The sequence below is a fragment of the Lethenteron reissneri genome, chromosome 18 (assembly GCF_015708825.2).
Source record: "Lethenteron reissneri isolate LAM-NWPU_2019-01 chromosome 18, ASM1570882v1, whole genome shotgun sequence".
In the NCBI taxonomy this organism is placed as follows: domain Eukaryota; kingdom Metazoa; phylum Chordata; class Hyperoartia; order Petromyzontiformes; family Petromyzontidae; genus Lethenteron; species Lethenteron reissneri.
The window spans coordinates 1,865,322-1,889,925 of NC_083796.1; the positions used below are offsets into that span (position 1 = coordinate 1,865,322).

Sequence of the window (24,604 nt, forward strand, 5' to 3'; positions counted from 1 at the left end):
ACCCCACCCCTGCCGCGCTGCCCCCCCCCCTGGCGAACCAACCCCGCACCCTCCCTCCCCCCATTCTCGGAAGTCATCTCCGAGGGACGACGTGGGCCGATGAATGATTCATGAGGGTGCCGATCGTTACCACCGCATTCTGTTCTGCCCTGCTCAGCAATTTGGTCACGCCAGGGTGGCACATTTGAGGAAGTGGCGCGGTGGTGATGGGGGTGTGTGGGGGAGTATGGTGGGGGTGTGTGGGGGAGTATGGTGGGGGTGTGTGGGGGAGTATGGTGGGGGTGGGGGGTGCAGCAACGTTTAATCGATAGGGACAAGGTTGCTCTGCCACTGCGGCGCGCGGCGTGATCGTTGAGATCCCCCATCCCAATCCGGCGTCTCTGGTTACGGGCGCAAATGAAGACCGGCGGTGTCAGCAGAAGAGGAGGAGGCGGTGGGTAGCGGTGGTGGTGGTGGTGGAGGTGGCTGGAGGTGGCTGGAGGGTGGTGCCCAGTGGCGTAGTAGCGACATCATCAGCCCAGGGGGTGCAGCGATCGGTCAGGTGGGGCCCCAATATTTGATTTGTCTCACAGTACGGTCGCACCCAGGCTATTATAAAAATCGCGGCCTCCTCGTGCCTAATCACATCGTCGTTACGCTCACGGTATCGAACATGTAACGCTGTACGGGCGCTGCGTCTTCGCAACATGCGGCCACTTACAGCTCCCTAGTACCTTTTTGAAAAACAATTGACACTTATCCAATTAAACAAAAATCCCAGAAACGGAGTTCCACGTCCAATGTTCTTTCACTAAAGTCAATTACGTTTCTTTACGGTAAAAAAACGGTATTACTTCCAATACTAAACTTTTGAAAACATCTATCATTGTGGTTGTTAAGGGGGCCCAAACTCGTAGCTTTGGTGGGGGGGGGGGGGGTGTAGAGGAAAGGCACCTCCTGCCTGCCCCACGCTCGTTACGCTACCGGTTGTGCCCCCCATCCGGTACGGAGCGGTGAGCTCACCTCGGGCTCGGTGAGGATGCTGGCGAGGCCCTGGCACGACACGTAGCCCTGCTGCAGGGCGATGTCGCCCGTGGGCTCCAGGCTCTGGCCGGACACCACGAGCAGCTTGTGGTGCGCCGGACCCCGGAGGAGAGTGCGCACCTGGGGGGGCGGGGTGCATGGGGGGCAGTGTTGGGGAGGGGGCAGGGGGGCGGGGGGCGGGGTGCATGGGGGGCAGTGTTGGGGAGGGGGATGAAGGGGGGGGTGCATGGAAGGTAGCGGGGCAGGAGGACACACACCAACACCAGCGTGTTCAATGCCCACACTCACTGCACATGCACCTTACAAAGACAAAGATCACCCATATAGCTGCTAGGGAGTCGCATCACCTATGAAGACCGACCCAGCACCGAGTGGGGTGGGCGGCCAACACCACGCCCGGCTGCCTTTGTCTCCCCAGTTGGCAATATTTTAACGCATTGTACCAGGTATTCAATTGAGGCTAAGACGACCTAGGGCAGATCCAGTACCGGTTCAGAGAATCGTCACTGGTGGAGGCCTTGAAGCGGGACATCGAACTCGGGTACACTAACCGCTGTGCGACCGCTCCCCACACAAAACTCACAACCCCCCCCCCCCCCCAGAATACTCACCAATGCTCCTTGATGATGGAGACCCGTGAACAGTTTATCCAGGAGAGCCACTCTGAGCCTTGTGACACTTTTTCAGGAGGGTCCTGCTGCTGCTGCTACGTTGAGATTTGTATCTTTAGGAAACTGGAGCACCCGCAGAAAACCCACGCATTGCGCGAGGGGGCAACGCTCTATCCCCGTGCCAGGGTATGGCACCGCCAGGAGGGTTGGTAGATCACCGCACAGGTGGTGTGTGGTGATCCAGCAACCCCTGGGCGCTGCCTCCACAGTAGTGCTGGGTTACTGACAGCCACGTGAGTCAACACCACTGCTCGTCTCTCTCCACTCTCCTGCTCACCTCGGTTCCGACGGCCTCTTCCGAGGGGTTGATCAGCACCACGGTGTCCAACTCATCGCTGCTGTGCTGCAGGGTCTTCTGCCCTGCGCCACCCGACGCAACCACGCACACAAAGACAAAGCAGCATCGCCTGTAACAGGCCGTTGGGGACAAGTGCTGTTAGCGAGCGGCACCTACGAAGGCCGGCACGGACAACGTGTGAGGGGTTGGGTGGCCAGCACCACGCCCGGCCACCTTTGTCTCCCCAGTGACGATGTCTATACACCGCATCAGATACTAATTTGAGGCTGAGTCGACCTAGTGGAGGCCCAGGACCGATTCAGATAATCGTCACTGGGTGTTGGTGGCCGTAGCGCAGCGCGCTTACCACTACACTACGGCCCCCACTACCACACTCACGCGCACACATACACACATACATACACACGTCATACATACACACGCGTACACAAGCACACATACATACATACATACACACATACATACACACGTGTACACGCGCACACACGCATACATACATACACACACATAAATACACACGCACGCACATATACACATACATAAACACGCGCACAAACACATACACACGCGCACACATACATACATATACACATACATACACGCACGCACACAAGCACTCACACATACAAAAACAGCTACATACACGCGTGCACACACCCACACACGTGCACACAGGCATGTCAGGAGAAGAGGAACCACAGATGAGCGGGGAAGGCAGCAGCCACGCGGTGAGTAGCCAGCACTACCAACTGCCCAAGCTCCGCAGTCCCCTATGTATTACGGCATTATCGGCCCATGTAATCGGTGACGTTTCGAGCAATGGCCCTCCTTCAGATCACGTAGTACAAAGCGCCATTGCCCGTAACGTCACCAATTGCATGCAAGAATATATTTCGTTGTCACGCCGCAGCAGCATCACAACAACAACAACAGCAACAACCACAACAATAACAACCACAACAATAACAACCACAGCAGCAAGGGTCTTGCTCTGAATCAGTCGGGTTAACTGTTAACAGCATCCCTCAGTAGTCCTCCTTCCCACATCCGCTCGTCCGCCCAAATCACTCAATATAACTTATATTCATGGTTCTTTCGGTAAAGTCACGTAGATAGAAACAATTATAATAAAATAATGAAAATAAAGTGAATAAATAAAAAATCACTTTATTAAAGTGAATAAAAAAAGAATAACAAATATTTGTTTTATTCACTTTATTTTTATTATTTTGTTGTTATAATTTTTTTCTATATAAACAATTTAAAAAAATGTATTCACTTATTTTTATTCTTTTATTGTTATTATTTTTTTTATATCTACGTGACTTTACCGAAAGAACCATAGAATATGAATTCCTGCAGTCAGGTGCTATGGGACTCTGCCAGTCGACAGAGTACAATAAAAACATGAATACCGCATCTCCAGACGGTGCTGCTCATGATGATGTTGGTCACGTGATGTGACAGACCACGACGACGACGCTGCTTTTGGAGATGAACAGGGTGCTGGAGGTTGTAATGATGATGCTGCTGAAAATAATGATGATGATACTAATTCCTATGATGATGACGACGAGCGGAGCTGCATTGCGGTGTCTCGTCGAATAAACCACTTACTGGCCACCTCCGTCCACACGAACACAAAGACAAAGAACCCCCGTATAGTCTGAACAGACTGTTGGGCCAAGTGCTCCTAGCGAGTACCTATGAAGGCCAGCACGGCACACGAGGGGGTGGGTTGCCAAAACCACGCCCGACCGCCTTTGTCTCCCGAGTGGTGATGTTTTACCGCACCGCACCAGGTACTCATTTGAGGCTGAGTCGACCTGGGGGAGACCCAGGACCGGTTCAGATAATTGTTGCCGTGAGCGGGAATTGAACTCGGTTCGCCGGGTTCATAGCGCAGCCGGGTTCATAGCGCAGTGCGCTAACCGCTACGCCACCGCTCCCCACTGATTAACCGACATACAGACACAGGGATGCACAGACACACGGACATACGGATACACGGACATACGGACACACGGACATATGAACATACGGACACAGACACACTTACACACGGACGTGAGGACACATGGATACTCAGACACACAGACATACGGACACACGGACATACGGACACACATATAAATAAACACACGGACACACATTGGGATGGTTTTCATCCAACAGTGGATTGATGATGGCTGCTACTGATGATGATGCTGACTCTCAGTATAGTCATGCACCAGCATGATGGTGGTGATGATGGTGGTAGTGATAATGATGGTAGTGATCATGATGAGGATGTTAATGACGAGGGTAGTAGTGATGATGATGACGACGATGATGGTAGTGGTCCTGATGACGACGTTGATGATGAGGGTGGATGTGATGATGCTGGCAGTGATGTTGATGACCATGTTTATGATGATGGTAGTGATAATGAGGGCTGTAGTGATGATGATGGTGGTAGTGATGATGAGGGTGGTGATAATGTTGATGGTATTGATGGTGATGATGTTGATGATGATGAGGGTGGTAGTGATGGTGATGATGTTGATGATGATGAGGGTGGTATTGATGGTGATGATGTTGATGATGACGAGGGTGGAGTGATGTTGATGATGTTGATGATGATGAGGGTGGTGGTGATGGTGATGATGTTGATGATGATGAGGGTGGTAGTGATGGTGATGATCTTGATGATGATGAGGGTGGTATTGATGGCGATGATGTTGATGATGATGAGGGTGGTGGTGATGGTGATGATGTTGATGATGATGAGGGTGGTAGTGATGACGAGGGTGGTGGTGATGATAAGGGTGGTATTGATGGTGATGATGTTGATGATGACGAGGGTGGTATTGATGGTGATGATGTTGATGATGACGAGGGTGGAGTGATGGTGATGATGTTGATGATGACCATCTGCATCGCGCGATGTGCAAGGACGCGAGCTGCGTTACTCAGAACGTTTCCTCCAGAGCACTCGACCCAAAAATACCTCATCCTCGCCACCACCTCCTCACCTCATCCTCGCCTCATCCTCACCACCACCTCTTCGCCACCACCTCCTCACCTCATCCTCGCCACCTCATCCTCACCTCATCCTCGCCACCACCTCCTCACCTCATCCTCGCCTCATCCTCACCACCACCTCCTCGCCACCACCTCCTCACCTCATCCTCGCCACCTCATCCTCGCCTCATCCTCACCACCACCTCCTCGCCACCACCTCCTCACCTCATCCTCGCCACCACCTCCTCACCTCATCCTCACCACCACCTCCTCACCTCATCCTCGCCACCACCTCCTCACCTCATCCTCACCACCACCTCCTCACCTCATCCTCGCCACCACCTCCTCACCTCATCCTCACCACCACCTCCTCACCTCATCCTCACCTCATCCTCACCACCACCTCCTCACCTCATCCTCGCCACCACCTCCTCACTTCATCCTCACCACCATCTCCTCACCTCATCCTCACCACCTCATCCTCACCTCATCCTCACCACCACCTCCTCACCTCATCCTCACCACCACCTCCTCACCTCATCCTCGCCACCACCTCCTCACTTCATCCTCACCTCATCCTCACCACCACCTCCTCACCTCATCCTCACCACCACCTCCTCACCTCATCCTCGCCACCACCTCCTCACTTCATCCTCACCTCATCCTCACCACCTCATCCTCACCTCATCCTCACCACCACCTCCTCACCTCATCCTCACCACCACCTCCTCACCTCATCCTCACCACCACCTCCTCACCTCATCCTCACCACCTCATCCTCACCTCATCCTCACCACCACCTCCTCACCTCATCCTCGCCACCACCTCCTCACCTCATCCTCACCACCACCTCCTCACATCCTCAATGCTTCACCTTCAGAACCGCCTTGTCCTCACCCTTTCTTAGCCTCTCCTCCACCTCCTCGAATATTCCTTCTCATCACATCATCACGTCGGCCCCACCTCCATCTTTTTCTCACCTCGTTATTTTCACCTCTTTTCTCTACATTCCTTCTCAACCTGGCACTGTCTCCTTCTCACCTCCTCCAACCACAAGCTGGGGAGGCATCAGCACCCTCAGCGCTGCGGACAACCTGTTCTTGTTTTTGTCATCCGCCGCAACGCTGCAACCCTCGGGGAAGGCCTGAAAATCGAGGGAAGCAGTCGCCTTCACATTCACCAGGACCTCAATAACGTCCCTCGGCATCGCTTGAAGTCACGCCAAGCACTTTTGGACCCACGCGCTTAACCTGCATCAATGTGAGTTCAACCCGATGAAGCGTGGGGAGCTGAATGGAGTTCAAAGGGACTCACAAACACCACCTTGTGAAGACCCAACGCTGAAGATCACTGGGTTTGATCTTCCACGAAGCTCATGGTCCACCATAACCACATCCACTGCACAACCCAGGGCAGTAGATGTCGGTTTCTGATGCACAAATGGAAAATCGAAACGCTCCAGTGTGCGACTGTGTTTCATCCAGAACAGACCGTAGTGCGACGCTTAACGACGCAATGGCAGATCCACAAATACGAAGGGGACTTCACAGCTGCTCCTGAAGCGGTTGTGTGCCTTCATAACCACCTGCACGTGGAACTGCAGTTGTTACTCTGCATCAGCCATACGACGGAAGAAGGCGACTCTCCCTCCTCCCTCCTCTACCTCGTCCTCCACACCTCTGATCAACACTCCTCCCTGATGCCGGCAATGCTCCCTCCCTCCCCTAGGACCCGAGACGGACGAGGTGAGATTCCATTTACGCCATTGATTCCTAGTCAAATATGTCCCATACAGCAGTCATATATGCCATTCGGATATCCCATTAAATGTCGTGTTAAATATCACATTGAAATAGCCGATCGATATAGCCCACTGAAATATCCAATTGAATATACCAAGAAAATAAAAGTTCCATTGACATATTCCATTAACACCCTCGTAAATATCTATTTAAATATCCAATTGCAATATCCATTAAATATTACGTAGATGTATTCCATTCTAATATCCCATTAAATATGCCAATACTTATCCCATGAAATATCCCATAGACATATATAATAAAAACAAAAATATCCCATTGAACTTTATAATCAAATATCCCTTATTCAACCAATTTGAATACCCCATCTGTTTTTTTCATATTCCACACAAACATCACACTGACATGCTCTTAGAAATATCCCGTAGAAATATAATATTACTAGATTCAATTGAAACATCCTAAAACATTATCCCATCGAATTATCCCATTAAATATCCTATTAGATATATACCAATGAAATATCATATTGAAGCATCCGATCACATATCCCAATTAAATAGTCCATAAATATGCAGTATCCCAATGAAATATCCCATTGAGGATATATATCGTTGAAGTATTCAATCGAACTTTTCCAACTCTCATGGATACACAAACACGTGGATAAGAAAAATACAGACACACGGTTACACGGATACATAGACATGCAATTGCTGTGGCCTTCATCCAGCAGTGGATTGATGATGGCTATTGCTGATGATGCTGACACTGATAGCATAGTCATGTATCAAGAATTGTGGTGATGGTGGTGATTATGATGATGGTGGTGATTATGATGATGGTGGTGATTATGATGATGGTGGTGATTATGATGATGGTGGTGATTATGATGATGGTGGTGATTATGATGATGGTGGTATTGACCCTTTTGAGTAGCGGATACGCGTAACAACTATCATCACCACAATCCACCATCATTACCACCATCACCACCACCATCATCATCATCACCACTATCATCACCACTATCATCACCACAATCCACCATCATTACCATCATCACCACCACCATCATCATCACCACTATCATCACCACTATCATCACCACCAATCCACCATCATTACCACCATCACCACCACCATCATCATCACCACTATCATCACCACCAATCCACCATCATTACCACCATCACCACCACCATCATCATCACCACTATCATCACCACTATCATCACCACCAATCCACCATCATTACCACCATCACCACCACCATCATCATCACCACTATCATCACCACTATCATCACCACCAATCCACCATCACCACCACCATCACCACCACCATCATCATCACCACTATCATCACCACCAATTCACCATCATTATCACTATCATCACCACCATCATCATCACCACCACTATCATCACCACCAATCCACCATCATTACCACCATCACCACCACCATCATCATCACCACTATCTTCACCACCACCATAACCACTAATCCACCATCACCACGATCATCACTACTATCGTCACCACAAATCCACCACCATCACCACCATGATCACTATCATATCACCACTAATCACAATATTATGACTACCAATCCACCACCATTACGATCATCACCATCACCACAAATAATCCACCATCACCAACATCAGCGCTATCATCACCGCCAATCTACCATCACCACCATCACCATTATATCACCACAAATCCACCACCATCACCAATCCATCACCAATCCACCATCGTCATCATCACCACCACCACCATCACCACCACCATCACCAACACCACCACCACCACCATCACCACCATCACCACCACCATCACCAACACCACCACCACCATCACCACCATCACCACCACCATCACCAACACCACCACCATCACCACCATCACCACCACCATCACCACCACCATCACCACCACCATCATCACCACCACCACTATCACCACCACCACCATCACCACCACCATCACCATCACCACCACCATCACCACCATCACCATCACCACCATCATCACCACCACCACCATCACCACCACCATCACCATCACCACCACCATCACTACCACCATCACCACCACCATCACCACCACCACCACCATCATCACCACCATCACCATCACCACCATCACCACCACCATCACCACCACCATCACCACCACCACCATTACCACCATCACCATCACCACCATCACCACCACCATCACCATCACCACCACCACCACCACCATCACCACCACCACCACCATCACCACCATCACCACCATCACCACCTCCACCATCACCATCACCACCACCACCATCACCACCATCACCACCACCATCACCACCACCACCATCACCACCACCATCACCACCACCATCACCACCACCACCATCACCACCATCACCACCATCACCACCTCCACCATCACCACCACCACCACCACCACCATCACCACCACCACCACCATTACCACCATCACCACCTCCACCATCACCACCACTCCCCCACGCGGCTCTCCCCGCGCGAGGAAGCTGGCGCAGCGGCGCCCTGCAGAGGTCACCGCGACCTCTGCGTGGCGCCGTCTACGGAGAGGGCATCGCCAACTCGAGCTCTGTCACCGCTGACAGCCCGGCACACTGAATCCTCGCTCGCTCACTCACACACAGACTCAATTACTCACTCAGAGACTGACTCCTCACTCACTCACTTACAGAGTGACTCACTCACTCACTCACAGACTGCCTCACTCACTCACAGACTGCCTCACTCACTCACAGACTGACTCAATCACTCACTCACAGACTGACTCCTCGCTCACTCACTCACAGACTGACACCTCACTCACTCACAGACTGACACCTCACTCACAGACTGACTCACTCACTCACTCACAGACTGACTCCTCACTCACTCACAGACTGACTCACTCACTCACAGACTGACTCACTCACTCACAGACTGACTCACTCACAGACTGACTCATTCACTCACTCACTCACAGACTCAATTACTCACTCACAGACTGACTCCTCACTCACTCACAGACTGACTCACTCACTCACTCACAGACTGACTCACTCACTCACAGACTCAATTACTCACTCACAGACTGACTCACTCACTCACTTACAGAGTGACTCACTCACTCACAGACTGACTGACTCACTCACAGTCTGACTCAATTACTCACTCACAGACTGACTCACTCACTCGCAGACTCAATTACTCACTCACAGACTGACTCACTCACAGACTGACTCACTCACTCACTTACAGAGTGACTCACTCACAGACTGACTGACTCACTCACAGTCTGACTCAATTACTCACTCACAGACTGACTCACTCACTCGCAGACTCAATTACTCACTCACAGACTGACTCACTCACAGACTGACTCACTCACTCACTTACAGAGTGACTCACTCACAGACTCACTCACTCACTCATAGACTGACTCACTCACTCACAGACTGACTCCCTCACTCACTCATAGACTGACTCACTCACTCATTCTCATACTCCTCACTCACTCACTCACAGACTCCTCGCTCACTCACTCACACACAAACTCAATTACTCACTCACAGACTGACTCCTCACTCACTCACAGACTAACTCACTCACTCACAGACTCAATTACTCACTCACAGCCTGACTCACTCACATACTGATTCACTCACTTACAGAGTGACTCACTCACTCACAGACTGACTCAGTCACTCACTCACTGACTCACTCACTCACAGACTCACTCACTCACAGACTGACTCAGTCACTCACTCACTGACTCACTCACTCACTCACAGAATCACTCACTCACTCATAGACTGACTGACTCACTCACTCACAGACTGACTGACTCACTCACTCACAGACTCACTCACTCACAGACTTACTCACTCATTCACAGACTGACTCACTCACTCACAGACTGACTCACTCACTCATTCTCAGACTCCTCGCTCACTCACACACAGACTCAATTACTCACTCATAGACTGACTCACTCACTCACAGACTGACTCCTCACTAACTCACTCACAGACTCACTCACAGACTGACTCACTCACTCACAGACTGACTCACTCTCTCGCTCACAGACTGACTCACTCACTAACAAACTGACTCACTAATTCACAGACTGACTCACTCGCTGACTCACAGACTGACTGACTCACTCACAGACTGACTCACTCACTCACAGACTCACTCACTCACAGACTGACTGACTCACTCACTCACAGACTCACTCACAGACTTACTCACAGACTGACTCACTCACAGACTGACTCACTCACTCATTCTCAGACTCCTCGCTCACTCACACACAGACTTAATTACTCACTCATAGACTGACTCACTCACTCACTCTCAAACTGACTCACTAATTCACAGACTGACTCACTCGCTGACTCACAGACTGACTGACTCACTCACAGACTGACTCACTCACTCACAGACTCACTCACTCACAGACTGACTGACTCACTCACAGACTGACTCACTAACTCACAGACTGACTCACTCACTTACAGACTGACACCTCACTCACGTACTCACAGACTGACTGATTCACTAACTCACAGACTGACTCACTCACTCACAGACTGACTCACTCACTCACAGACTGACTCACTCACTCACAGACTGACTTACTCACTCTCAGATTGACTCCTCACTCAGTCACTCACAGACTGACTCACTCACTCACAAACTGACTAACTCACTCACTCACTCACTCACTCACAGACTGACTCACTCACTCACTCACAGACTGACTCACTCACTCACAGACTGACTTACTCACTCTCAGATTGACTCCTCACTCAGTCACTCACAGACTGACTCACTTACTCACAGACTGACTCACTCACTCACAGACTGACTCACTCACAGACTGATTCACTCACTCACAGACTGACTCACTCACTCACAGACTGACTCACTCACTCACAGACTGACTCCTCACTCACTCACAGACTGACTCCTCACTCACTAACTCACAGACTGACTGACTCACTCACTCACAGACTGACTAACTCACTCACTCACAGACTGACTCACTCACTCACAGACTGACTCACTCACTCACAGACTGACTCACTCACTCACAGACTGACTCACTCACTCACAGACTGACTCACTCACAGACTGACTCACTCACAGCCTGACAGGCTGACTCACTCATAGACTGACTCACTCACTCTCAGACTGACTCCTCACTCAGTCACTCACAGACTGACTCACTTACTCACAGACTGACTCACTCACTCACTCACAGATTGACTCACTCACTCACAGACTGACTTACTTACTCACAGACTGACTCACTCACTCACAGACTGACTCACTCACTCACAGACTGATTCACTCACTCACAGACTGACTCACTCACTCACAGACTGACTCACTCACTCACAGACTGACTCCTCACTCACTCACAGACTGACTCACTCAATCACAGACTGACTCACTCACTCACTCCCAGACTGACTCACTCACTCACTCACAGACTGACTCACTCACTCACTCACAGACTGACTCACTCACTCACAGACTCAATTACTCACTCACAGACTGACTCACTCACTCACTTACAGAGTGACTCACTCACTCACAGACTGACTGACTCACTCACAGTCTGACTCAATTACTCACTCACAGACTGACTCACTCACTCGCAGACTCAATTACTCACTCACAGACTGACTCACTCACAGACTGACTCACTCACTCACTTACAGAGTGACTCACTCACTCACAGACTGACTGACTCACTCACAGTCTGACTCAATTACTCACTCACAGACTGACTCACTCACTCGCAGACTCAATTACTCACTCACAGACTGACTCACTCACAGACTGACTCACTCACTCACTTACAGAGTGACTCACTCACAGACTCACTCACTCACTCATAGACTGACTCACTCACTCACAGACTGACTCCCTCACTCACTCATAGACTGACTCACTCACTCATTCTCATACTCCTCACTCACTCACTCACAGACTCCTCGCTCACTCACTCACACACAAACTCAATTACTCACTCACAGACTGACTCCTCACTCACTCACAGACTAACTCACTCACTCACAGACTCAATTACTCACTCACAGCCTGACTCACTCACATACTGATTCACTCACTTACAGAGTGACTCACTCACTCACAGACTGACTCAGTCACTCACTCACTGACTCACTCACTCACAGACTCACTCACTCACAGACTGACTCAGTCACTCACTCACTGACTCACTCACTCACTCACAGAATCACTCACTCACTCATAGACTGACTGACTCACTCACTCACAGACTGACTGACTCACTCACTCACAGACTCACTCACTCACAGACTTACTCACTCATTCACAGACTGACTCACTCACTCACAGACTGACTCACTCACTCATTCTCAGACTCCTCGCTCACTCACACACAGACTCAATTACTCACTCATAGACTGACTCACTCACTCACAGACTGACTCCTCACTAACTCACTCACAGACTCACTCACAGACTGACTCACTCACTCACAGACTGACTCACTCACTCGCTCACAGACTGACTCACTCACTAACAAACTGACTCACTAATTCACAGACTGACTCACTCGCTGACTCACAGACTGACTGACTCACTCACAGACTGACTCACTCACTCACAGACTGACTCACTCACAGACTGACTCACTCACTCATTCTCAGACTCCTCGCTCACTCACACACAGACTTAATTACTCACTCATAGACTGACTCACTCACTCACTCTCAAACTGACTCACTAATTCACAGACTGACTCACTCGCTGACTCACAGACTGACTGACTCACTCACAGACTGACTCACTCACTCACAGACTCACTCACTCACAGACTGACTGACTCACTCACAGACTGACTCACTAACTCACAGACTGACTCACTCACTTACAGACTGACACCTCACTCACGTACTCACAGACTGACTGATTCACTCACTCACAGACTGACTCACTCACTCACAGACTGACTCACTCACTCACAGACTGACTCACTCACTCACAGACTGACTTACTCACTCTCAGATTGACTCCTCACTCAGTCACTCACAGACTGACTCACTCACTCACAAACTGACTAACTCACTCACTCACTCACTCACAGACTGACTCACTCACTCACTCACAGACTGACTCACTCACTCACAGACTGACTTACTCACTCTCAGATTGACTCCTCACTCAGTCACTCACAGACTGACTCACTTACTCACAGACTGACTCACTCACTCACAGACTGACTCACTCACAGACTGATTCACTCACTCACAGACTGACTCACTCACTCACAGACTGACTCACTCACTCACTCACAGACTGACTCCTCACTCACTCACAGACTGACTCCTCACTCACTAACTCACAGACTGACTGACTCACTCACTCACAGACTGACTAACTCACTCACTCACAGACTGACTCACTCACTCACAGACTGACTCACTCACTCACAGACTGACTCACTCACTCACAGACTGACTCACTCACTCACAGACTGACTCACTCACAGACTGACTCACTCACAGCCTGACAGGCTGACTCACTCATAGACTGACTCACTCACTCTCAGACTGACTCCTCACTCAGTCACTCACAGACTGACTCACTTACTCACAGACTGACTCACTCACTCACTCACAGATTGACTCACTCACTCACAGACTGACTTACTTACTCACAGACTGACTCACTCACTCACAGACTGACTCACTCACTCACAGACTGATTCACTCACTCACAGACTGACTCACTCACTCACAGACTGACTCACTCACTCACAGACTGACTCCTCACTCACTCACAGACTGACTCACTCAATCACAGACTGACTCACTCACTCACTCCCAGACTGACTCACTCACTCACTCACAGACTGACTCACTCACTCACAGACTGACTCCTCACTCACTCATTCACAGGCTGACTCACTCACTCACAGACTGACTCACTCACTCACAGACTGTCTCACTCACTCACTCACAGACTGACTCACTCACTCACTCACAGACGGATTCACTCACTCACTCATAGACAGATTCACTCACTCACAGACTGACTCACTCACTCACAGACTGATTCACTCACTCACAGACTGACTCACTCACTCACTCACAGACTCTCTGGATCTTTGACTGACGGATGCACGGGCGGGCAGGCAGTACGGGCAGTGAGGCAGACAGGTTGATGAACAGGCAGTCAGACCGACATTCCGGCATTTAAGACAGGAAGACAGGCAGACTGATAGCTCGGCTGGCAGACATTGAGACTAGACAGAGAGACAGACAGGCAGACAGACCACATAGACAAAACAGGGGGGGGGGGAGAGGCCGGCAGGCAGACAGACAGAGAGGCAGACAGACAGAGAGGCAGAGAGACTGACAGGGAGACGAAGAGACATGTTAACAGACAGAGAGGCAGACAGACAGACAGACCAGATAGACCAGACAGGAGGGAAGGCAGGCAGGCCGACAGACTTAGAGGCACACAGAGAGGCAGACAGACAGAGAGGCAGACTAACAGACAGAGAGACAGACAGAGAAGCACGCAGAGAGAGGAGAAATCAGACAGACAGTCAGATAGGCCGGCAAGACAGAGGCAGACAGGATGGGCTGATGAGGATGACTTACGTGGGCTCTGTGTCCCACGTGATAATCACAACTACTATCCCCTTTATCACCATCATCAATGGTATAGCCATCATCGCCATCATCATCACCACCAACATCATTATTGACGCCATAATCATCAACACCATTAACGTCAGTCAAAATCATAATTATCATCACCAGAACCATCACAATCTGCCTCTCATCATCATCAAAAACAACTGCCGCTATTCGCCACTTCAAAGCAGTGACAGCACCGCGGAACTCGTGCCAGGCTAGGTGCACCATCACCAGCTGCACCGTTTAACCAATCAGGGCCATCACCTGACACTCGGCTCGACAGCCGAAGCGCGCTCTGACGCGAATTGTGATGATTATTACCGCACGTGCCATGAGCCCTGCAATGAGTGATCTGGAAGGAGGATTAGTATTGATAATACCCCATCATCGCTACCATCATCCTCACTCAGCCACTCGCCGACGTGGTGTGTACACGCGTGTCTGCCGTCGCACACCCACAACAACGAGCATGAGCGCGGGGCAGATAAAACGCGGCAAAATGCTGGTGCATCTGCCAGTAATCTCGGTGAGTCGACCCATGGCGCCTGGGTCTGTCCCGTGACCTCCTGGACCTAGCCTGGCACACCAGTCTACCCATGGCACCTGGGTCTGTCCCGTGACCTCCTGCACCTAGCCTGGCACAGCAGTCTACCTATGGCACCTGGGTCTGTCCCGTGACCTCCTGCACCTAGCCTGGTACAGCAGTCTACCCATGTCACCTGGGTCTGTCACGTGACCTCCTGCACCTAGCCTGGCACAGCAGTCTACCCATGTCACCTGGGTCTGTCACGTGACCTCCTGCACCTAGCCTGGCACACCAGTCTACCCATGGCACCTGGGTCTGTCCCGTGATCTCCTGCACCTAGCCTGGCACAGCAGTCTACCCATGTCACCTGGGTCTGTCCGGTGACCTCCTGCACCTAGCCTGGCACAGCAGTCTACCCATGGCGCCTGGGTCTGTCCCGTGACCTCCTGCACCTAGCCTGGTACAGCAGTCTACCCATCTCACCTGGGTCTGTCCCGTGACCTCCTGCACCTAGTCTGGCACAGCAGTCTACCCATGGCGCCTGGGTCTGTCCCGTGACCTCCTGCACCTAGCCTGGCACAGCAGTCTACCAATGGCGCCTGGGTCTGTCCCGTGACCTCCTGCACCTAGCCTGGCACAACAGTCTACCCATGTCACCTGGGTCTGTCCCGTGGCCTCCTGCACCTAGCCTGGTGCAGCAGTCAACCCATGGCGCCTGGGTCTGTCCCGTGACCTCCTGCACCTAGCCTGGCACAACAGTCTACCCATGTCACCTGGGTCTGTCCCGTGGCCTCTTGCACCTAGCCTGGTACAGCAGTCAACCCATGGCGCCTGGGTCTGTCCCGTGACCTCCTGCACATAGCCTGGCAGAGCAGTCTATCCATGTCACCTGGGTCTGTCCCGTGACCTCCTGCACCTAGCCTGGCACAGCAGTCTATCCATGTCACCTGGGTCTGTCCCGTGACCTCCTGCACCTAGCCTGGCACAGCAGTCTATCCATGTCACCTGGGTCTGTCCCGTGACCTCCTGCACCTAGCCTGGCACACCAGTCTACCCATGGCACCTGGGTCTGTCCCGTGACCTCCTGCACCTAGCCTGGCACACCAGTCTACCCATGTCACCTGGGTCTGTCCCGTGGCCTCCTGTACCCAGCCTGGCACACCAGTCTACCCATGGCGCCTGGGTCTGTCCCGTAACCTCCTGCACCTAGCCTGGCACAGCAGTCTATCCATGTCACCTGGGTCTGTCCCGTGACCTCCTGCACCTAGCCTGGCACAGCAGTTTACCCATGGCACCTGGGTCTGTCCCGTGACCTCCTGCACCTAGCCTGGCACACCAGTCTACCCATGGCACCTGGGTCTGTCCCGTGACTTCCTGCACCTAGCCTGGCACAGCAGTCTACCCATGTCACCTGGGTCTGTCCCGTGGCCTCCTGCACCCAGCCTGGCACACCAGTCTACCCATGGCACCTGGGTCTGTCCCGTGACCTCCTGCACCTAGCCTGGCACAGCAGTCTACCCATGGCACCTGGGTCTGTCCCGTGGCCTCCTGCACCCAGCCTGGCACACCAGTCTACCCATGGCACCTGGGTCTGTCCCGTGACCTCCTGCACCTAGCCTGGCACAGCAGTCTACCCATGTCACCTGGGTCTGTCCCGTGGCCTCCTGCACCTAGCCTGGCACACCAGTCTACCCATGGCACCTGGGTCTGTCCCGTGACCTCCTGCACCTAGCCTGGCACAGCAGTCTACCCATGGCACCTGGGTCTGTCCCGTGGCCTCCTGCACCCAGCCTGGCACACCAGTCTACCCATGGCACCTGGGTCTGTCCCGTGACCTCCTGCACCTAGCCTGGCACAGCAGTCTACCAATGGCGCCTGGGTCTGTCCCGTGACCTCCTGCACCTAGCCTGGCACAACAGTCTACCCATGTCACCTGGGTCTGTCCCGTGGCCTCCTGCACCTAGCCTGGTGCAGCAGTCAACCCATGGCGCCTGGGTCTGTCCCGTGACCTCCTGCACCTAGCCTGGCACAACAGTCTACCCATGTCACCTGGGTCTGTCCCGTGGCCTCCTGCACCTAGCCTGGCACACCAGTCTACCCATGGCACCTGGGTCTGTCCCGTGACCTCCTGCACCTAGCCTGGCACAGCAGTCTACCCATGGCACCTGGGTCTGTCCCGTGGCCTCCTGTACCCAGCCTGGCACACCAGTCTACCCATGGCGCCTGGGTCTGTCCCGTAACCTCCTGCACCTAGCCTGGCACAGCAGTCTACCCATGGCACCTGGGTCTGTCCCGTGACCTCCTGCACCTAGCCTGGCACAGCAGTTTACCCATGGCACCTGGGTCTGTCCCGTGACCTCCTGCACCTAGCCTGGCACACCAGTCTACCCATGGCACCTGGGTCTGTCCCGTGACTTCCTGCACCTAGCCTGGCACAGCAGTCTACCAATGGCGCCTGGGTCTGTCCCGTGACCTCCTGCACCTAGCCTGGCACAACAGTCTACCCATGTCACCTGGGCCTGTCCCGTGGCCTCCTGCACCTAGCCTGGTGCAGCAGTCAACCCATGGCGCCTGGGTCTGTCCCGTGACCTCCTGCACCTAGCCTGGCACAACAGTCTACCCATGTCACCTGGGTCTGTCCCGTGGCCTCCTGCACCTAGCCTGGCACACCAGTCTACCCATGGCACCTGGGTCTGTCCCGTGACCTCCTGCACCTAGCCTGGCACAGCAGTCTACCCATGGCACCTGGGTCTGTCCCGTGGCCTCCTGCACCCAGCCTGGCACACCAGTCTACCCATGGCACCTGGGTCTGTCCCGTGACCTCCTGCACCTAGCCTGGCACAGCAGTCTACCAATGGCGCCTGGGTCTGTCCCGTGACCTCCTGCACCTAGCCTGGCACAACAGTCTACCCATGTCACCTGGGTCTGTCCCGTGGCCTCCTGCACCTAGCCTGGTGCAGCAGTCAACCCATGGCGCCTGGGTCTGTCCCGTGACCTCCTGCACCTAGCCTGGCACAACAGTCTACCCATGTCACCTGGGTCTGTCCCGTGGCCTCCTGCACCTAGCCTGGCACACCAGTCTACCCATGGCACCTGGGTCTGTCCCGTGACCTCCTGCACCTAGCCTGGCACAGCAGTCTACCCATGGCACCTGGGTCTGTCCCGTGGCCTCCTGTACCCAGCCTGGCACACCAGTCTACCCATGGCGCCTGGGTCTGTCCCGTAACCTCCTGCACCTAGCCTGGCACAGCAGTCTACCCATGGCACCTGGGTCTGTCCCGTGACCTCCTGCACCTAGCCTGGCACAGCAGTTTACCCATGGCACCTGGGTCTGTCCCGTGACCTCCTGCACCTAGCCTGGCACACCAGTCTACCCATGGCACCTGGGTCTGTCCCGTGACTTCCTGCACCTAGCCTGGCACAGCAGTCTACCAATGGCGCCTGGGTCTGTCCCGTGACCTCCTGCACCTAGCCTGGCACAACAGTCTACCCATGTCACCTGGGTCTGTCCCGTGGCCTCCTGCACCTAGCCTGGTGCAGCAGTCAACCCATGGCGCCTGGGTCTGTCCCGTGACCTCCTGCACCTAGCCTGGCACAACAGTCTACCCATGTCACCTGGGTCTGTCCCGTGGCCTCCTGCACCTAGCCTGGCACACCAGTCTACCCATGGCACCTGGGTCTGTCCCGTGACCTCCTGCACCTAGCCTGGCACAGCAGTCTACCCATGGCACCTGGGTCTGTCCCGTGGCCTCCTGTACCCAGCCTGGCGCACCAGTCTACCCATGGCGCCTGGGTCTGTCCCGTAACCTCCTGCACCTAGCCTGGCACAGCAGTCTATCCATGTCACCTGGGTCTGTCCCGTGACCTCCTGCACCTAGCCTGGCACAGCAGTTTACCCATGGCACCTGGGTCTGTCCCGTGACCTCCTGCACCTAGCCTGGCACACCAGTCTACCCATGGCACCTGGGTCTGTCCCGTGACTTCCTGCACCTAGCCTGGCACAGCAGTCTACCCATGTCACCTGGGTCTGTCCCGTGGCCTCCTGCACCCAGCCTGGCACACCAGTCTACCCATGGCACCTGGGTCTGTCCCGTGACCTCCTGCACCTAGCCTGGCACAGCAGTCTACCCATGGCACCTGGGTCTGTCCCGTGGCCTCCTGCACCCAGCCTGGCACACCAGTCTACCCATGGCACCTGGGTCTGTCCCGTGACCTCCTGCACCTAGCCTGGCACAGCAGTCTACCCATGTCACCTGGGTCTGTCCCGTGGCCTCCTGCACCTAGCCTGGCACACCAGTCTACCCATGGCACCTGGGTCTGTCCCGTGACCTCCTGCACCTAGCCTGGCACAGCAGTCTACCCATGGCACCTGGGTCTGTCCCGTGGCCTCCTGCACCCAGCCTGGCACACCAGTCTACCCATGGCACCTGGGTCTGTCCCGTGACCTCCTGCACCTAGCCTGGCACAGCAGTCTACCAATGGCGCCTGGGTCTGTCCCGTGACCTCCTGCACCTAGCCTGGCACAACAGTCTACCCATGTCACCTGGGTCTGTCCCGTGGCCTCCTGCACCTAGCCTGGTGCAGCAGTCAACCCATGGCGCCTGGGTCTGTCCCGTGACCTCCTGCACCTAGCCTGGCACAACAGTCTACCCATGTCACCTGGGTCTGTCCCGTGGCCTCCTGCACCTAGCCTGGCACAAGCACCGTGGTAACGTTGCCGCCACTCAGGGGCAGTTGTAAATGTCCACGTCCAGCACTGGGAAGTCAATCCACTGCTGGACGAGGGTCCTCCCCACGCCGTGCGGATCGTTATTTGACCATACTTCACCTCGCTGGTCAGTGTGAAGTCAGTTGCATAGAATGCGGGGAGCATAGATGTACAGCGAACCAGACGCGTTGCTGTCCTGCTCCGCTGCCCACAGCGCTGACCACAGTATGTGCCGTGACATCGTATAAAGACCGGTGCTGATAATCGTCACCGGTGTTGGCTACGAGCAGAGAATCGATCTCGGGCCGCCGGGTTGGTAGCGCAGTGCGGTAACCACTGCGCCACCGCTCCCCGACACTGACACAAAGGTCCCCCGTATAGCCTGCAACAGACTGTTGGGGCAAGTGTTGTTAGCGAGCACGTATGAAGGCCGGCAAGGCACACGAAAGGGGTTGGTCGCCAAGACCACGCCCGGCCGCCTTTGTCTCCTCAGCGGCGATGTTTAAACACCGCACCAGGTACTCATTTGAGGCTGAGTCGACGCAGGGGGCAGGCCCATGACCGCTTCAGATAATCGTGACCGGCGTTGGCCGTGAGCGGGAATCGAACTCACACCCACCGACACACACACACATCGCATTGTGTACAAACGTCAATCAACGCAAACGTGATCACAGAGCTGCCCCTGCACGCGGCTTTATTCGCGAATGTCCGAATATCACGAGGACGTCCAGCTCCAACACCACGCCGCGAGGAATCATGATGGGGTGGGAACTGGGTTGACCATACTTTACCACCCTGGTAACCAGCTGGTTGGTGAAGAGGTGTTTTATCCCCCCCCCCCCCCCCCTGGAACGATTCAAGACAATCCACGATTTAGCCAACTGGCGTCAAACCCGTGACCAACGATGAAACTCTGAGCGCTAGTCGCACAGGCGCAGTGTGCTAATCACAGCGCCACCGCTCTTCCCCCGCGGACGGCGGATGCAATCATTAGATGAATAACAAGAACGCACGCCAATCAGTACAACAGCAGACACGTTAAGATTGCAATTACTAATAATAATGGTATCACTGCGGCGCAATATCACGCGTGATTATCAGCGAGTGTCATTATTGTCACGCGGACGTACAAACCTCCCCCACCTCCCCTCCAAAACCCTTCCGACCTCCGCTCCACTTCCGACCTCGCGTACCGGTTACCTGGCAGTAGATAGAGCCTGACGCTCCGGTCCCTGTTGGTTTGGGGTCAAAATAAAGGAAGAGAATGCGGATGGGATCGGAGAAAATTTGGGAGAATCTGGGAGGAATCGGGGAGGAAGATCTGGGAAGGATGATCTGGGAAAATCAGGGAAGAGGATCTGGGAGGAGTATCGAGAAGGAGTATCGGAGAGCGAGATCGGGTGGCAGGGAGCGGTGATGCGGCAAGTCGGATCTTTGCGCAGCGCGATCTTTATAAAAAGGGACGCAGGGATGAGCTAAGGACCGTACCACCCCGCAGCGCCAAGGGGGGTGGGGGAGGTGGTGGTGGTGGCTGTGCGGGTGTTTAGACGAAGCCAAGTGAGATGTATTTTGGGGAGGGTTCAGGGGGCCCGGATGAGACGATGCGAATGTTGGGTGATTCGATAATGGAATAAAATAAATCAGCAGACGGTAAAAAGCTCAGCGAGGCGGCATTGCCACTTACTTCGATGCCACATCTGTCCCTTACACGTAATAAATAATAAGTAAGCGTTTGCACATCCCATCAGCCTGACAGCCTTCCTACTGGGAGGGCACGATTTCAGCGGCGCTGGTTCAACACAAGCAACAGTCTGGAGCGGTTTTGACATTCAGTGTCTCGCTTGAATCACCGAACCTCCTCCCCGATCCTGGTGAACTGTCAGTTGTTCACAGGCAAGGTCCACTCTCTCCAGCAACACACAACGCAGATCCGTCAGGGGCATGACGAGAGGGGAAGGGAGGAAGGAGGACTGCGATGGTGGATCGACGTTTACGATTAACGCGACTCCATCATCATCATCAGCAGTAGCGGCCATGGTTAATCACTGCTCGATGAAGACCTCCCGCATCCGCCGACGCCTTCACGCGAGCGATGCAATCGCTCCATCTCGGAGCTGCCACTCCGTGTTTAGTCTCGACCATCGGACATCATCAAACTGAAACCATAAACTAGAAATGTGTTTTTGTTATTTTACCAGGTAAGGCCCGCTGAAGTGTCTAGCTCTTTTTTCAGAAGCGGCCTTGCTGCAAATGATAGCCCAACGAAGTGGCTTATCACGTGGACATTTGTAGCAGACAAATACTATGAAGTCTAAACGCGTGGCGATGGTGATTCTAAATTTAGAATGAAGACCCCGGAGAGATCCGGAGAAACATCCACGGGGGGGAGAGCGAGAGAGAGAGACGCGCAAACTCCAAATATACTGCAGCAGGCGTCAGGGTCGGGATCGAAGCCACGACCTCCTGTAGACCAGGCGAAGTAGTTAACATCTCCTAGCCACCATGATGATGAGAGAGAGGCACGCAAACTCCAATTATACAGAAGGGGGTCAGGGTCGGGATCGAAGCCATGACCTCCTGTAGACCAGGCGAGGTAGTTAACATCTCCTAGCCACCGTGATGATGATGATGAGAGAGAGACACGCAAACTCCAAATATACAGCAGCAGGCGTCAGGGCCAGGATAGAACCCATAACCTCCTGTAGACCAGGCGAGGTAGTTAACATCTCCTAGCCACCGTGATGATGATGATGAGAGAGAGACACGCAAACTCCAAATATACAGCAGCAGGCGTCAAGGTCGGGGTCGAAGCCATGACCTCCTACATACCAGGCGAGGTAGTTAACATCTCCTAGCCACTGTGATGATGATGATGATGAGAGAGAGACACGCAAACTCCAAATATACAGCAGCAGGCGTCAGGGTCGGGATCGAAGCCACGACCTCCTACATACCAGGCGAGGTAGTTAACATCTCCTAGCCACCATGATGATGATGAGAGAGACACGCAAACTCCAAATATACAGCAGCAGGCGTCAGGGTCGGGATCGAAGCCACGACCTCCTGTATACCAGGCGAGGTAGTTAACATCTCCTAGCCACCGTGATGATGATGATGAGAGAGAGACACGCAAACTCCAAATATACAGCAGCAGGCGTCAGGGTCGGGATCAAAGCCACGACCTCCTGTATACCAGGCGAGGTAGTTAACATCTCACCAGCGGAAGTTGAAATTAACCAGAATTTTGTGGCGGTGGAAATTCCATATTCTTATGACGGGAGGAGAGGGGGGGGGGGCAGAATAGAGAGCTATAGGATGATGAATTACTGGTGACTGTCCGCAAAGTGGTAGTCGTTTTATCGGAAGCTAGTGTGATGGGCTGAGTCGACCACGTTTACGTGACCAATGCGCCTCGAATTACGTGCTTTGAAGTTGGGGCATTGTCCGAAACGTCGCCTATGATATATTTTCCATTTTAAGGCCACGCACGGTCTTGTTACCGAGCGAATGTGGTGAGTTGTCATGATTAACTGTGCTTGTGTACCAGTGCTCAACGCAGAAGCAGCGGTGGTAGCATCACCACCAACAAATCATTGGGCAGTGATTCATTATAGACATCATTAAGTGTGCCCCCTTCACCAATCCGTACCGAGCAGTATGGTGAAGTATGGTCAAACAACCCCCCCCCCCCCACATGACCGCTATGGCGTGAGGAAGGCCTTCATCCAGCAGTGGATTGAGAACGCGGGCTGCGTGAGTGCGTTCCTATGTATGTGTGTGCATGTTAAACCTCTTTCGCGCCGTACGTAGCCAACCGCGCTCATCGGAGGCGTGGAGTGATAGTAAGTGGCCGAGTTAGGAGAGGGGTGGGGGTATGCGGG

General features: G+C 53.3%; 1 protein-coding gene across 2 annotated transcripts in view; it reads right to left on the reverse strand.

Annotated features, from left to right (window-relative positions):
* Positions 1-24,604, reverse strand: part of LOC133343685 (microtubule-associated protein 1B-like) — a 62,418-nt gene that overhangs the window by 23,014 nt on the left and 14,800 nt on the right. The window contains exons 1-3 of one of the 2 annotated variants that reach the window (XM_061553418.1): positions 21,924-21,957; positions 1,972-2,054; positions 1,003-1,143 (exon numbers count right to left, since the gene is read on the reverse strand). Coding sequence is in view for 1 of the 2 variants with exons in the window: in XM_061553417.1 (XP_061409401.1) it covers positions 1,003-1,143; positions 1,972-2,054 (224 nt within the window). In the remaining variant the exon portion in view is untranslated. Of the gene's footprint in view, positions 1-1,002; positions 1,144-1,971; positions 2,055-21,923; positions 21,958-24,604 lie in introns of those variants that run through there. The other variant, XM_061553417.1, reaches the window with a different exon arrangement.